The sequence below is a fragment of the Coccinella septempunctata genome, chromosome 7 (assembly GCF_907165205.1).
Source record: "Coccinella septempunctata chromosome 7, icCocSept1.1, whole genome shotgun sequence".
Taxonomy (NCBI): Eukaryota; Metazoa; Arthropoda; class Insecta; order Coleoptera; family Coccinellidae; genus Coccinella; species Coccinella septempunctata.
Window position 1 is genome coordinate 12,757,362 of NC_058195.1, and position 15,337 is coordinate 12,772,698.

The window sequence follows — 15,337 nt, forward strand, 5'->3', positions numbered from 1 at the left end:
CCTCGGAATATCAACAGAAAGACCATTCCGACGAGTAGGAGTAGATGCTGACCATGGTTTCTATCTGATTTGACCTCATCAGAGCAGCACAACTCCAACCTCGACGAAAATGGAATTAATCGTTTATTAGCTATGATTTATCAATAAACCCCAGAGCCATCAGAAGAAAGAAGGTGAAACTCGAGTAATTCTCTCACAAAAAGTTGCCATTTTTAAAATTTCTGCTCTCCATTCCTCGTAGAGGGGTCAATTATACATGAAAAGCAGCGTAATTCATCAAAATTGACCAAATAATGAATACCAAAGGTATTAATTTGGTGCATTACTTTTTATTCACTCTGTATGTCGAAGAGATCCAGCACCGCACGCGTCGAAGGACCAAAAACACTCCGAGCCACCCCCGAAACCACGGAAAATCCCTTTCCCACCTCCTGGCATCCTCTCGAGAGACGGGAGTAGTCGGCGCGAAAAAGGGGGCGTAAAACAACCACCGGGATTCGCGATGGTCCATCGAGGTGCGCCTCAACTTCTTTGCGGACGTCGAAAGTCCGATCCGGCGATAACTTTTCGATTCCTAATGCCCGCGCGCTTGCAACTAGACCCGCTCTCACGGCAGTATTAAAAGCTCGGAGTTAGAGCAAAGATCAAGACCGCCATGCGGTGTCGAATGTCATTTGTTCGGTGCGCTCACAACTGACTCGATTTTCGCGAAAGTTTAGCGATCGTTTTGCGGTTTTTTTTATCGTGCGAAAAAGTGTTGTGTATTTTGTCGGGAAATGATGTAAGTATTCAGAGGATGTGTTATTGTTTAATTGTCGTTATCGGTGTTATCTCATTTGGATAATGAAGAGGATTTGATTTATCGTTTGTTTACATGTTTGCCTTTATTCAAATTTGGCGCCTCATTAAACCGTCAATGCTAAGTGGGCTCAAAAATGTTTACACAGGATGACCCTTTGACTACTACATATATTTTAATTTTTATTTCTTGGAGTCAAATGAAACTTTATCATTTTTTCCAATTCGGCTCTCTTGAAAAAGACAAGCACTTTTTTCAGCTCTTTTTAGACGAAACAAAAAGAAATGAAAACCGTAGCCCCCTAACATCCCCTGTTTGAGATTTCGAAAGTTCTCATAACTTTTTTGTTTTTGCAGTACCATATCTGAAACTTGTGTCTTCTGGACACATTTTTAAGTAGAATTTCACTGACAATCTAAAAGAAAATTTCCCTTCTACATTTTGAAGATTAGAGTTTGAATTATGAATTAAAAAAAAAAAACATAATTTTGCCTCATAATTGAAAATCTATAAGGGAATTTTTTATTCAAGATTATCAGTGGATTCTCCGTTAAAAACTGAGTGTAAAAGGTTCAATTTTCGGATATGTAACTTCAGAGACACTAAATTACGAGAAGTTTTCGAAATCGTCAGAATCACAATTTTTGCTAATAACTCAAAAACGAAGAATCGTGGGAGGATACAGTTTTCACCATTCTTTATTTCCCCGAAAAAGAGTTCGAAAATGTGCCATATGTTCTGCTCTAACTTATCTAGAATTCGAATTTGGGACACCCTGTACAAGTCAAAAAGTCTCGTGAAGAAGCTTCAGAAACTCAATATTCTTTCATTTTCAATTAACTCCTTTTTATAGTGATAACCCTCTCGTTATTCAGATTTAAAAAAAAGTAAATAAAGAAGTACTCTTATTTTTGGACCCATTATCAGCTTCAGAAATCAATGTGCCTAATCTGGACCACTTTGTTTTTAATAAAAATTAGGAAAACACTTATGTATTGTAAGTAACGAACAAGCCAAAAGCCGTTTTTGGCACCCAGAAAAAATCCTAGTAGGTACTTATTTCAGGAAATACGGATCTGATAAAGTTGAAAACTAGTATGTATTTGAGATATCGATTGAAATTCAATCTGAAACTTTCTAGGGTTTTCACTCCCAATCACTGAAACAAAATCAATTAAAAATTGAAATAATCGATTTGTTTCTGCGTAAATTCCTGCACTCATTTGTCAGGAGCAAATTAATTATTTCAGTTTATAATTAATTTTGTTTTAGAGATTGGGAGTGAAAAAACTAAAGAGTTTCAGAAGATATAGTACCTACTTGATTCCAAAATAATGTTTTGAAGGTTCTCAACAAATTTGAGCATCATTTGGCAAATAATTTCTGGAATACAAAATTTATTTTTCTGTATTTCAAAAGCTTCTACTGAACTGTTGAACTAGGGATAACTTTTTTATAATAGTGGAAATTAATATTTCGTCAACCAATAACTCAAAATCAAAACGCTGTAACTGTCAATCGATATCTTTTATTACACCCCCCCCATTTTCTGGCAATAAAATTTATTGTTTTTTCAAATGGGAAAATATAGGTACCATTTGTGAGCCCTTTGGAAAGCTGACGGAAAATAGAATGCTTCATTACTTCATTTCAATGATTTCCGAAAATGTGTGATAACATTTTGAGAATTATTAAGGGATTACAGATTTACAGTCCCTGGCCAGTTTATTAGACGCACTGAGGATTTTTTTTATATTTACTGGTATTGCTCGAGGAAAAAGCAAAATATTTGAATTTCATTTCCACAGAATGTTAGTTTCATCTACGACTCTCATTAAATTGTTCTATTTGGCATTTATTTTTGATGTTGTAGTATTAGTACTTAAGTATGAATCAGTACTATGTCTTCCAGTGGACGTCTTGCATTCTGCAGGTTCGGACGTTATTTCGATAATCCACATATGAAATCATTATCTTCGAATGCAGCAAACCGAACAATTCTGCATTGATAGTATGAAGCTCTCATAGCTACACAGGGTGGCTCAGCAAAATATTAGAATTTCATGTTTAATAATGAATAAATCAATATTTTTTATTGAATATGATATATTATATGTGAAAACCATTTACAGATGAAGTATATGTAACATATACATTCAATTTAATAATTCAATATTGAGATTTTGCATCGAATCAATGCGTCTAATAATATGGCCAGGGACTGTATTTGTGGTGAATCGTAGGAGATAAGAAAAAAAATCTTTGGTTCATATTTAATTTTTTTCTAATTTAACTGACGCCATAACTTTCACCATTTCCTAGATCTTAATCCTATTCCATTTTTATTTTGGATATACTATATCTGAATTGGAATACCTACATATAATGATTACATTTTTACAGTAGAGTTTTCCAAGAAAATTTCACAATTTTTAAAATAAACCTGCATTTCCTCATAGTTATGAATTTCAACAATAACACAATAATAGTTAATGCGGAATACGCGTTTTCGGCTGGCATATTATACATTTAACTCCAAATCGGTGTTTTGACGGTGGTTAGTCAGTAGGTGAAAATCGCTAATTGATTTGTTTGGAATTCGATGTGATTTCGATGTAGGAAATCGGTCAAATGAACGCAATCCATTGCCTGGAAACTGTACGAAAGTGTTAGGGTTGTTTGGTGATTTATCAATTAGTAATTCATTTGTTTTTATATTAACAAAATATGTTCAGGTTTGTACGCGACTTTTATTCAGTTGTATTGCCTAATTTTCATGCAGATTTGTTAATTAATGGATTATAATTTTATCGATTCCTGGTATCTTCTGTCGAAAAAAATAGGCCAACCTTTAAAAGCACCCTGTATATTATAGGATACTTGAAAATATATGTCTATACAGGGAGAGTCTTTGACTCGTACGAATATTTCATATAATGAGCAGTGACACCCTTGGAAAAACAAGAACAAGAATACTTTTATTTCACAAAACGTTCAAATATTCATTAGTCCAACTTAGTTTCAAGAGTTGGGTTCTTTGAATTTTTGGTATTTCTATGGTACGTAATGGTCATAATGAGAAAACTGGAAGATGTGGGTGATATCATCTAGTGTTCGGAAAAGATTAATCAAATAAATGAAGAACTATATTCCGAAATTCATTTTATTCGATGTGAGGTGGAACTAAATATAACATTTTTTTATAGTTTTTCAACAGTCTGTCTCTTTAAACAAAGCCGATTCGGAAAAATAGTAAAGGAAACAAATGTTTCTTTTAACCCCAAGAATCTATACTGTTAACTGTACGAGTCAAAGACTCACCCTGTATATAATACATTGCCATTCGTCTAGTTTTAAAGGTCCTACAGGTCCCTTTTCCCAAAAGAGCATGTAGACTTATTTCCAATCATGTCGATAGACAAATATATAAACACCAATATATAAATGAATATTTTCATTTACTCTACATAAACCTGAAGTCACAAATATCTTATGTCTAATAAAATACAATAGGTACCTACCCAAAGCTTATGCCGGTAATTTATTCATACATATACGGTGTAGACAATGTTAAAAATATAAACTGTAAAGCATAATGTACTATGTTTATATACTGCGTTGAGTAACATTCCTTCCTCTAGAATAAAAGAAGGGTTCCCAAGTTATAATGCTAAGGTAATTCCAATTCAGATACCATTCCAGTTTTTGCATTAAACAACTCGAAACGACACTCAATTCGACTATTCATGAATAGAATTTGTTGGAGAAACTACTTAGATTGGATATTTCAATTGGAAATAAGTATAATGCAGATGTTCAATAATAATTATTGTGGCCCCCAAAAATTTGAGAACAATAGATGCCACTTTTGCTCACTTGCTTTTATTTTTATAAAAGAGCATTGTCAATATATCAATCCTGGTAATTGATAAATTATCTGAAATAATAATCGGAAATGGTACCAAAGTAGTTGAATATCAGACAAATAGAAAAAAAATGCAGAAGGAGCGTCGAAGAGACCCTGTATATTTAGGGGTAGATTTGTGACATAACGTAACGTTAGAAATTGTCGATTAGAATGTCAATATCTTGAGGACTCTGTTCTATCTATACAAGATTTGTCTGACAAAAAAGGACGGTAAACAAAAAGACGTCTACTGCCGAATTTCAGTAGTGATAGGTATTGAGTTTCAGAAAAGGTATAAAATAAAGATCGATGTCATTCTACCTGCCTGGACTAGACCACAAAATATTTGCTACACGTAGTTGAGTTTATGCTGTGGATATAAATTCAACTAAAATAGGAATAAAATAAACAGAAAGTTGAATACAGGAAAATGTCATTGGGGTTTTATAAATTATTATCTATTAATCGTGTTAAGAAATTAGAAGATGCCAATCTTCCATCTCGTCAACTGAGAATTAACCATCAATAATTTCGTACATGTGCTTTTTAGCCTTGTTTTTAGCCATTTTATTTTTTATATTAACTTATTCCAGGTCTGTATATCAATATTTTGAAATTTCATTCGCAAATTTGGAAACATCAGAAAAAATAAGTAAGATTAAGTATTCATACAACTTTTCCACTTGTTAGCTTGAGTAAAATCCAGACCTTTCGAAAATCACGTGGTACAAACTTTTGAAAAATGAATTGTTTCTTCTCAAATAGTACTTTTCCAACTTAAATCATTAACTATTTTTTATCCTCCGAATTTCTATATCCAAATCTTATTGAAGAAGGAGAGGGCTTGCCGTATTTTGGACAAATATTATAAAATCAATGATCATCATCATCATCATCGATGATCATCACATTGCGTTCTATTCAAGAAAAAAAATTTGAAAAAGGCAAACCGCTCATTTTGGAGAAACGTAGCTTTATTTTAAACAAAAATAATGTTGCAACACATCCACTTTGGAATTTTAAAGATTGAACATTTTTTAGCTAGAACAAGAGTTCGACCATCTCTCAACAATTCTGATGTATTTTTAATGATAATAGTAGAATAAAGCAGTGTAGGTATACGTATTGTTACACAGTGAGTCTTTGACTCGTACAAATATTCTAAGAGTTGATTCTGGAGGTGAAAAGAAACACTTTTTTCTTTACCATTTTTCCGAATCGGCTCGTTTTAAAAGATACAGGCTGTTGAAAAACCATAAAAAATAATTTTTAGTTTTCTCACAAAGGATTTCATCGAATGAAATGAATTTCGTAATATTAGTTTTATTTATTTGATGAATCTTTTTCGAATACAAGATATCACTTACGTCTTCCAGTTTTCTCATTATGACCATTACGTACCGTAAAAATACCAAAATTCAAAGAACCCAAATCTTGAAACTAAGTTGGACGTATCTTATGAATATTTGAACGTTTTGTGAAATAAAAATTTTCTTCATATTTTCTTATAAAATGCGTCGTTTTCGAGTAATTGGAAGTTCAAAAATCAAAAAGCACCTATCTGTGAAATTTAAAAAATTGTGTACTTTGGCTGAATACAACTCTGCATTTTCAATGGATCACCGTATAAAAATGAGAATTGTGGAGCAATTTTTTACTTCTAACATAATTGATTCAACTAGTTTTGCACGGTATTTTCTATTTTCAGTTTCATAACCCGTTTTAATGTCTCTTTAATTTTAAAACTCCTTTTGAGTAGAAGTTAAATGAGCTTCAAAATTTATAGAGTTGCATAATGCAACTGTGAGCTGTGTAATTTTCATGTTTATAAATGTTTTCTTCATTCACGTAGCTGTTAATTCTCAATGTTAGTTCAGTTGAGTCTATTGGTCCACCATAAGTGCAAAGTTTCAATCTGATTTTTACTGGATATTTTCTTGAACGAGTACTTTCTATTTTTACGTTACAACCAGCCCTAGATGAACGACCTATAGAACTGCAAAAGTTACATGAATGCCACATTCTATTAATAATTGGCAACAATTTGCTTTGCTATTGAACTCATTAAAACTAGTGTGAGGTAATTCGACATCTCACTTTCTGTTACCGTAGGGAAACTTACCTAGAGGAAATCTTGTAGCGGATATCCGGTTTGAGGATGACGGGAAATTTCACGATGTTTGGGGCCAGCTGTCGTTCTATAGGCCCATAGGTTGTCCCGATAAGGGCGGAAAAATCTAGTGTGAATTTTCTGTTCTAAAAGGTACTTCGGTTCCTCGCGAACACTCAGTATAGTTATGCAGGGTGAGTCTTTGACTCGTACAAATATTTCTACAGTAGATTCTGGAGGTCAGAAGAAACACTTTTTATTCTTTACCATTTTTTCCGAATCGGCCCGGTTTGAAAGATACAGGCTGTTGAAAAACCATACAAAAATCTTAATTTTAGTTCTCACAAACGGTTTTATCGAATGAAATGAATTTTGAAATGTAAGTGGTTTTCTATTTACTTGTTTAATCTTTTTCAATCACAAATTATCACCCACGTCTTCCAGTTTTCTCATTATGACCATTAAGAACCATAAAAATACCAAAAATTAAAAAAACCCAACTCTTGAAAATGAGTTGGACGCTAACTAATAAATATTTGAAATAAAAGTATTCTTCATATTTTCTCGTATTTCGAGTAATTTTATGTTCAAAGATTAAAAAATATGGATGATAGTTTAATGTCTGAATTATTATTAAAAAATATCTCTTAAATTTGAAAAATTGGGAACTTTGGCTGAATAAAACTCTATATAAAAGATCCACAGATGTGTAGTGTCACAGAGTTAGCTATTTATTCTGAAGCTAAGGAACAGCTCATTATGGAAACATAAAATGGCTATAACTTTTTATCAGGACAGAATCGGAAAAAATGGCAAAGAAAAGCTATTTCTTTTGTTTTGAGCTCAACAATCTACTGTTAAAATATTTCTACGAGTCAAAGACTCTCCCTGTAAAGGGGTTTTTGGTGTGGCCCAGTGAGAGAAAACTGCGTCGTTTTTAGTATTTATTCAGTGCTTGTTTCAAAGTCTATTTTGTAGGAAGTAGGTATCTCCGCTAAGATTTAACGATTTCTCTGAAGTTTTGTCAGTTTCTCTATACAATTTTACTCGTGTTCGGAGGATTTCTTCTGCTTCTTCTTTTTTAAAATATCTAAGGCTGTTATGGCCATTTCAACAAATGTTTGAAATAATCGAATAGATAGATAAATAGATATTTTATTCAAATCAATAATTATTGTACAAATAGAATAAAATTGAAATTCGTCAATAAATTTAATAAGTCAGCAGGTCTCAAGAATTCCAATACTTGATGGTTATTTAACTTTTTACTGAAAAATCTGATCTGAAAAAAGTGTGATTCACGGAAGTATCGATGATGGACAGTGAAAAAAAGAAAAAAAGATATCAAGTTGACCTCCTATTCCATTTTGTAATTTGTAATTTAATGTTGGTGTGTGAAAGCCAGATAGTATTTCAAATCCAGCATTCATTTGCACACAGGAATTTCACAATGCACTTTCGAAATTCCGACTAGATTTCACCTGAGATAAGATAAAAGTCAAAAATATCGATTGGACCGAACTAATTACAATCATGATTATTCTCACACCAAATTATTTTTTGCACTTTTATCTTATCGTTGCGTCTCCATCTACGCAATGTCAACATACCAAACTGATTTATTAATGAGGATTTCACGAGATCCCTCTTACATGTTTGTGATAATATTTTGAATCATCATCCACATTTATCGCTAAATTTTGAGATTAACCTTGTCCTTCATTTCGCAGGGCTTGATAGGTGCGTCATGTCGATTAAAAAAGCTAGCGTTTGGTGTCCGAATTGTTCGTTTGCGAAAAATGTTGCTGCAAGTGCGTTGACGCCTCTATGAGTGAGAAGTTGTGAGTACTATATGGGCCTCCGAAGGACCACTTGCCATAGACAGATATGGTGCATCCTCCTGCTGACGATTCAGCAGTGTGTTGCCGTTGATTTCCGGAATATTATAGTCGTGAATACCCTTCCGGATGGTGAGATTGAAACTAGGATCAGTTATAGGAAAATCTGTGCCAAAGAGACCACTGTTGGAAAAGGGTGAGTTTTGTGTTTTATCATCAGCTGATATGATCTTTTTATCTTCACTGTTTATTGATGACTAGGTACCTGTGTCCGCCTGCTAAGCATTTTTTTCAACTTTACCTCATATCACTTCACTTCAAATCTTTTCTTTAGTCTCCTCCACCTTATTCTACTCTATTCTAATCTAACCTACTCTACGCTAGTCTACTCTAATGAACTTTGCTCTGCTCTCCCCTACTCTACTCTAATGTTACAAACACCTATCATGATTTTTGGGTATAACTGATCCGAGGCATAAAAAATATTTCATTTGAATGTTTTGAGTTCTCGTACTTTCGATTTGTTAAAATTGACGAATTGGACTTGAACACCCTCTACAATGCACCCAACCAAAGGCATTTGTGGAAAAGTTTCCACAAGTAACATGAAGATTTCTTTCGTCGACCTGAACAAATCTTGAAATTCTTTAGAGTTTTCACTCCCACTCTATGAAAAAATCAATTAAAAAATTGCAATAATCGATTTGCTTCTGCTTGAATTCTTGCACTAATTTGACAGGATCAAATAAGATGGAAAAAATAGTGGCTGACAATGAACAAAAAATGGAACTTCAAAATGATAACTTCGTAACGTTTCGGAGTCTATATTGAACGAATTCTGAAACATCTTCAGAATTGTAGTTTGTAAAATTTTTCGTCCATTGTCAGGCAACAATTTTTTCCATGTGATTTGCTCCTGACAAAGAAGTACAAGAATTTACGCAGGAGCAAATCGATTATTTCAATTTTTTAATTGATTTTGTTGCAGAGACTGGGAGGGAAAATCCTGAAAAATTTCAGAAGATGCATAGTCCTTCCAGATTGAATTTCAATCGATATCTGACCTAAACAAAAAATGACATTTGCGGACTCTAATGTGATAAACAGTTTTTCGACCTTGGTACATAAATAACAATCACTTCACATGTCTACTCTAGTCTCCTTCGATACTCTACACTAGTCAAACTGTTTTACTTCACCCTACTCTACTCTAGTCTCTCCTACTCTCCTATACTCTACTCCTACTACTCCTACTGTAACCTACTACATTCTACTCTTAGATGCCATAAAATACTCTGCTCTACTATTCTCAACTCTACCAACTTCACTCTAATCAAGTCTACTCTACCCCATTCTACTCTACTGTTTCAGACACTCATCATGTTTTTTCCAGTAAAATTGATCTTAATGATGAAAATTTTGGGTTTCCATTTGAATTGATTGAGTATTCATACTTTTGGTTGAACTTGATGAATTTGCCATGAACAATCTTTGGAATGATGATCGAAACAAAAGTAATATGAGCAATGAAACTTTTTATCATGTAATATGAAGATTTTTACTTCACTCCACATCTCTACTCTAATCTCCTCCAGTCTTCGATACTCTACTCTTCTCTACTATAATCTACCCTGTACTACTTTACTACACAATACTCTACTCTACCCTGCATTTCTTTACTACACTTTACTCTACTCTACCTTGCTCTACTTTACTACACTATAGTTTACTCTACTCTATTCTACTCTACTCTACTCTACTCTACTCTATTCTACTCTACTCTACCCCACTATACACCGCGCTGTACTGTCACATTCGAGTGGAATTGACCGAGGCAGACCAAATTTGGGTTTTCTATTGAATTCATTGGGTTTCTTCGTGATTTGCTGAAATTGAGGAGTTAGCTAGGAACCCCCTCTACAATGAGCAAAACAAAATCCATATGGTTAATAGATTTTCGAATGTATTATAATATGAAGATTGGTACTTCACATCTCTACTCCTGTCTCCCCCACTCTACTATACTGTTACATATCTAGCCTTGCTTCTTGCTCCACTCTAGTGTAGTCTACTATACTTCTGCTCTGCTCTGTTATACTTTGTTTTACTCTACTCTAACCTAACCTAACATAACCTAAGCTACTATTTTAGACATTTATCATGTTTTTTCCAGTAGAATTGATTCGAAAAATAAAAAAAAGTTTTACATGTTAATTGTTGAATTTATTGTGTTTTCGTACATTTTTCTTGAAATTGACATGAATACTCGCTACAACGATGACCCAAACAAAAGCCATTTGAATAATAAAAGATTTTCGCACATTGCAGGAGTAATACATTTTATACTGATTTTCTTATTAAGAGCCATGGTCGAGAATTGTTGAAATGATTCCTTCAATATGATACATTGCTAAAATAGTGTCGTGGGATACAGGGTATAACCAGAAGTCGCTGAAATACCTACATATTTAGGTGCCTCAAATTTTCAGGCCAATATTTCCGATAGTTCGTCAAGCTGACAGTCTACGTATATCCCCCTGTACGTGTGATGACTGATACTTTCTAATCTGATTCCTGCTTTCAGTCCACCTACGCCCCTGAAAAACCATCAATTCAAAGTAAACTATTCTCAGTAACATGACTGAATTCTTTCCAGACCTAAGTATACTAAACTTTCTATGAATAGTCCACGTTTAATGCCTCATATAATTACTTAAGACTCGTAAATGATTCAATTCACACTTGCGTCGAATATGGATTTATTACCGTGATAAACTCCTAATTATTCTCTACCGGACTTATTTAAAATATACTCAAACAAACAGCCCGTTAGTCGTAGTAACGATAGTCTTATTGGGATTGTGTATATAATCATAGGTTGGTAATAAATCAAGATTGGAATCTAATGCAATAATTTCATTCATTTGTTCTTCTGGTAGTCGAAAGTAGCTACTAGTTTATTGAGATATTAACTATTAACTTGTTTGATATATTAATCAAGTTGTTGAGAGGTTAGGTTGAATAGAAATGGAGAAAATTGGCTTCCTCGTCTTGAAATTGTAGATAGATTTTTTTATAGACTTTATAGACAATTTTCTTCGCAATCAAGTTTATTTTTCGTGTTTCTAGTCAGAGAGTCGGTAGAAATTAACGCTCAAAATTTATATCTTCGGTATTTCCGATAATTGAGTGGTACTTTTCTTTTCACACATCATTCGAACATTTTTATCATTCGTTTAAAGTTTATTTTTCAGAGTCCGAATCAAAGAGGATTAATTTTCGAAAGGAATTTTCATAGGATTTGATACACGCATTGATTTATGACATTTTGGCATTTTTCCAAGTTTCTATCGCTAATTTGCAGGATTGCTGCCCGTAATGTTTATTATATGAAATGAATTTTTGGAGTACGAAAATAGAGTCTGCAAAAATTCGTATACTGTAATTCAAGGTTCTGATTCGAAAATAAAACATCGGTTCATTTGAAGAATGCAATTACCTAACGGTGTTGAATTTCTGTGTGCATTGCATCAGTCGTGGAATTCAAAATCACGAAACCGCTTCCAGAATTTGGTGTACAGTTTCTCTTTCCTCTTTAACTATCATCATCATTTGAAGAGAAACCATTCAGTCTTTTTTCAATATAATAATTATTTTTTCGCCTATTTTGGCTCGTTTATAATAAAAAAAATCATATACATTCATGTCTGTTTGGCAACTACGGATTTAATAATCCATAATTGCCAGCAATCAAAATTCACGATTCCATTTAGAGTGAGTAAAAAGTAGTGCACAAAATTATTATCTTCGGTATTAGCTATTTTTCAGAAAAACTTCAATTTTTATTATAATTTATACAGCTTTTTATTTATGTTCATTTGAAGAATTTTTCATGAAGGGAGTGAGGATACTTGAGTTTTTTTATGACAACCCTAATTTCACCCACTTGAAGAAGCTATTGTGATAGCGAAATACATTCCGTAGTTTGAAAACTCATTTTGTGAAAATCGTATAATCTGTTTTAAGTTCAATCATCAAAAGATATGTAGAGGGTGGGCAAAATTCTATGAGATTGAATGGCAACTCTGTAACGGTAAGATCTAGGGAAAAAGGATGACACGTTTTCGACCTCGATTTTCAAAAGATTGTTAATGGCCAAAACCGCATCCCTCTTCTTTTGTTTTCAAGTTATATGTGAAAACTCATTTTTCGGCTCTTCGTACTGTTGCTTCTATTTCGTAAAGTATCAGTGATATCGAAAAACAAATGTTACATTCTAGAGACACTTTCTCATCTGGAATGCAATGGCGTAGTCAAAGATTTTTTTCAATCCGCCTCATCAGTGATATAGTGATAACTTTTTTTTTAATATAAACCCTGTGTTATTTTTACATATTCTAGTCCCATATTATTTTCTGATTCACAATATATAACATACGTCGTGTCTTTGATTGTTCTTCCAATAAAAAAACTCAAAAACTAGATCGGTCTAGTTGGCAGGTCAGTTCATTGATAAAATGATAATGAACTTTATGATCCTAAATTGTGTCAGGTTATTAAATGACACAGGCTTTGCCTTTACTGGATTTCCTTAGGTTTTTATACAGATATTAAAATTGTAACAACCTTGTTGATTTCAAAGAGTAAACCTGATTATTATTACTAATATGAGAGATTTTGAAGATCACTTTCATTCCGAATAATTGAACGGATGAAAAATTTTTCAATATGGAATTCATTACTTTCAAGAAATTTTATAAACCTGTATTCAACTGAATATGTTCCGAAATCTTTTCAACTGTAGATGATCTAAATACCAGTACCACAGCCTTTTCAAACACCTTCACAAATAAGGCTGTGGCACTACTAGTAGATGTTAATTGGTAAATATGAAGTAGTCATGGAAATTCTCATAATTTCCTCATTTCCGAGCATCTTCTCGAATATCCGGAATGAAAGTGATCTCTAAAATCTGACACAACATAAGAGCATAAAGTTCATTATCATATTATCGATGAAAATGACCTGCCAACTTGACCGAACTAGTTTTTGAGTTTTTTTATTGGAAGAACAATTAGAGATACAACTTATACTATATATTCTGAATCAGAAAAAATATGGGACTGTAATTTGTAAAAATACGTAGAGCTCATATTTGAAAAAATGAAAATTACCACTATATCACTCAAATGGCGAACTGAAAAAATCTTTGACTACGCCACTGCATTCTACATGAAAAAGTGTCATGTAACATTTGTTTTTCGATATCACTGATACTTTACGAAATAAAGGCAGTACGAAGAGCCGAAAAATGAGTTTTCACTTATATCTTGAAAACAAAAGAAGATAGAGGGATGCGGTTTTGGCCATTAAAAATCTTTTGAAAATCGAGGTTGGAAACGTGTCATCCATTTTTCCCTAGCTCTTACGGTTACAGAGCTGTCATTCAATCCCATTGAATTTTATGATTAAATGATTTGAGCCTTCTTTTGGTAGTAACAATTTATTTATTTATTTTATTTAAGTAAATAAATTGTTACTACCAAAAGAAGGCCCAAATCATTTAATCATATATGATAATGGTAGACGCCAAAGGGTTTAGACAAACCATTGAATTTTGCCTCATAGGTATCACTTGTACAATATCATGCCACGAAAATAGTTTTTCGATAATATCAAACTCTATTTTGTCGAAGAATGAAGCAGTATTTATAAAATGGAGTGAACAATTTTATATAATTCCGAAACTTGTTCTTTGGTACCTATTAATTTTTAAAATACGAGTTTTTTTTATATATGATCGAAAAGTGATTAAAACATTTCGTAATGCGACAGCGTTGGTCAGATTCTACAGAAAAAATATTGGCAATTTCCACAACTCATCTTAATGTATCCAATCCCAAGAATCATTGATTTCATTGCAGGTGATCTCTCCGATCGCCACATTATCGATTTCATTACTCGGAGTGTTTCAATAATCTTGGGATCTATATCTCGTTTTAATTGGATCGGATTTACAGCCTCATTTTATGGGTTTAATCTCTCTTGAACGTATGAATTATTGGATGAATATACGAGTTCACTCCGATCTCAAAACGCCTACGCATAGAAAATGTTGGATGCTATCCTAATTATTTTCCTGGAAATTCTGATTGAAAACAGAAATAAGGAGAAATGTACCTAAGTAATGTGACAGTTGTTAACGGAAAAGTCAGTGAGTGGTTTTATAATTTGCATAATGCATGAGATTTAGGAAGTTGCGTAATCTGGTACCTACTTCTTTCCGAGATGTATTCTAGTAATAATTGTAGCTGACGGTAAATGAAGATACAAAGTGAATTTTTTATGAGGCATAGATCATAGTTACAGATAAAATCCTGTGCTGGTCGGCTCTAAAGGTCTAGGCAAAAAATTTTCTTATCATTTCAGAGCGTAGGATCCACCAGCCTTGTATACGATTAGAAATCAACACTCTAGAGTGGATAAGTGTATTTTACATATGATTTTTCCGAAAAATTCAAAAATCTACACACCATTTAGAAAGAGTTGTGAGCTTCTACATTAATACCTATTGTAATTCAATGTAAAGAGCTCAAATTTTAATACTGATCAACCTGTCCGTTAAGAAGCTCATAAATTGAAAATTTTTCTTTTCATGAAACATTTTTGAGGAAAATCTAAGA

At 33.0% G+C, this 15,337-nt stretch overlaps 1 protein-coding gene across 2 annotated transcripts in view; it reads left to right on the forward strand.

Annotated features, from left to right (window-relative positions):
- The first annotated feature begins 606 nt into the window (after window positions 1-606).
- LOC123317292 overlaps window positions 607-15,337 on the forward strand; it is an 82,331-nt gene continuing 67,600 nt past the window's right edge. Inside the window, exons 1-2 of one of the 2 annotated variants that reach the window (XM_044903742.1) lie at window positions 607-781; window positions 8,547-8,850. In XM_044903742.1, the coding sequence (XP_044759677.1) occupies window positions 8,669-8,850 (182 nt within the window). In that variant the 5' untranslated portion in view covers window positions 607-781; window positions 8,547-8,668. Of the gene's footprint in view, window positions 782-3,386; window positions 3,535-8,546; window positions 8,851-15,337 lie in introns of those variants that run through there. The other variant, XM_044903743.1, reaches the window with a different exon arrangement.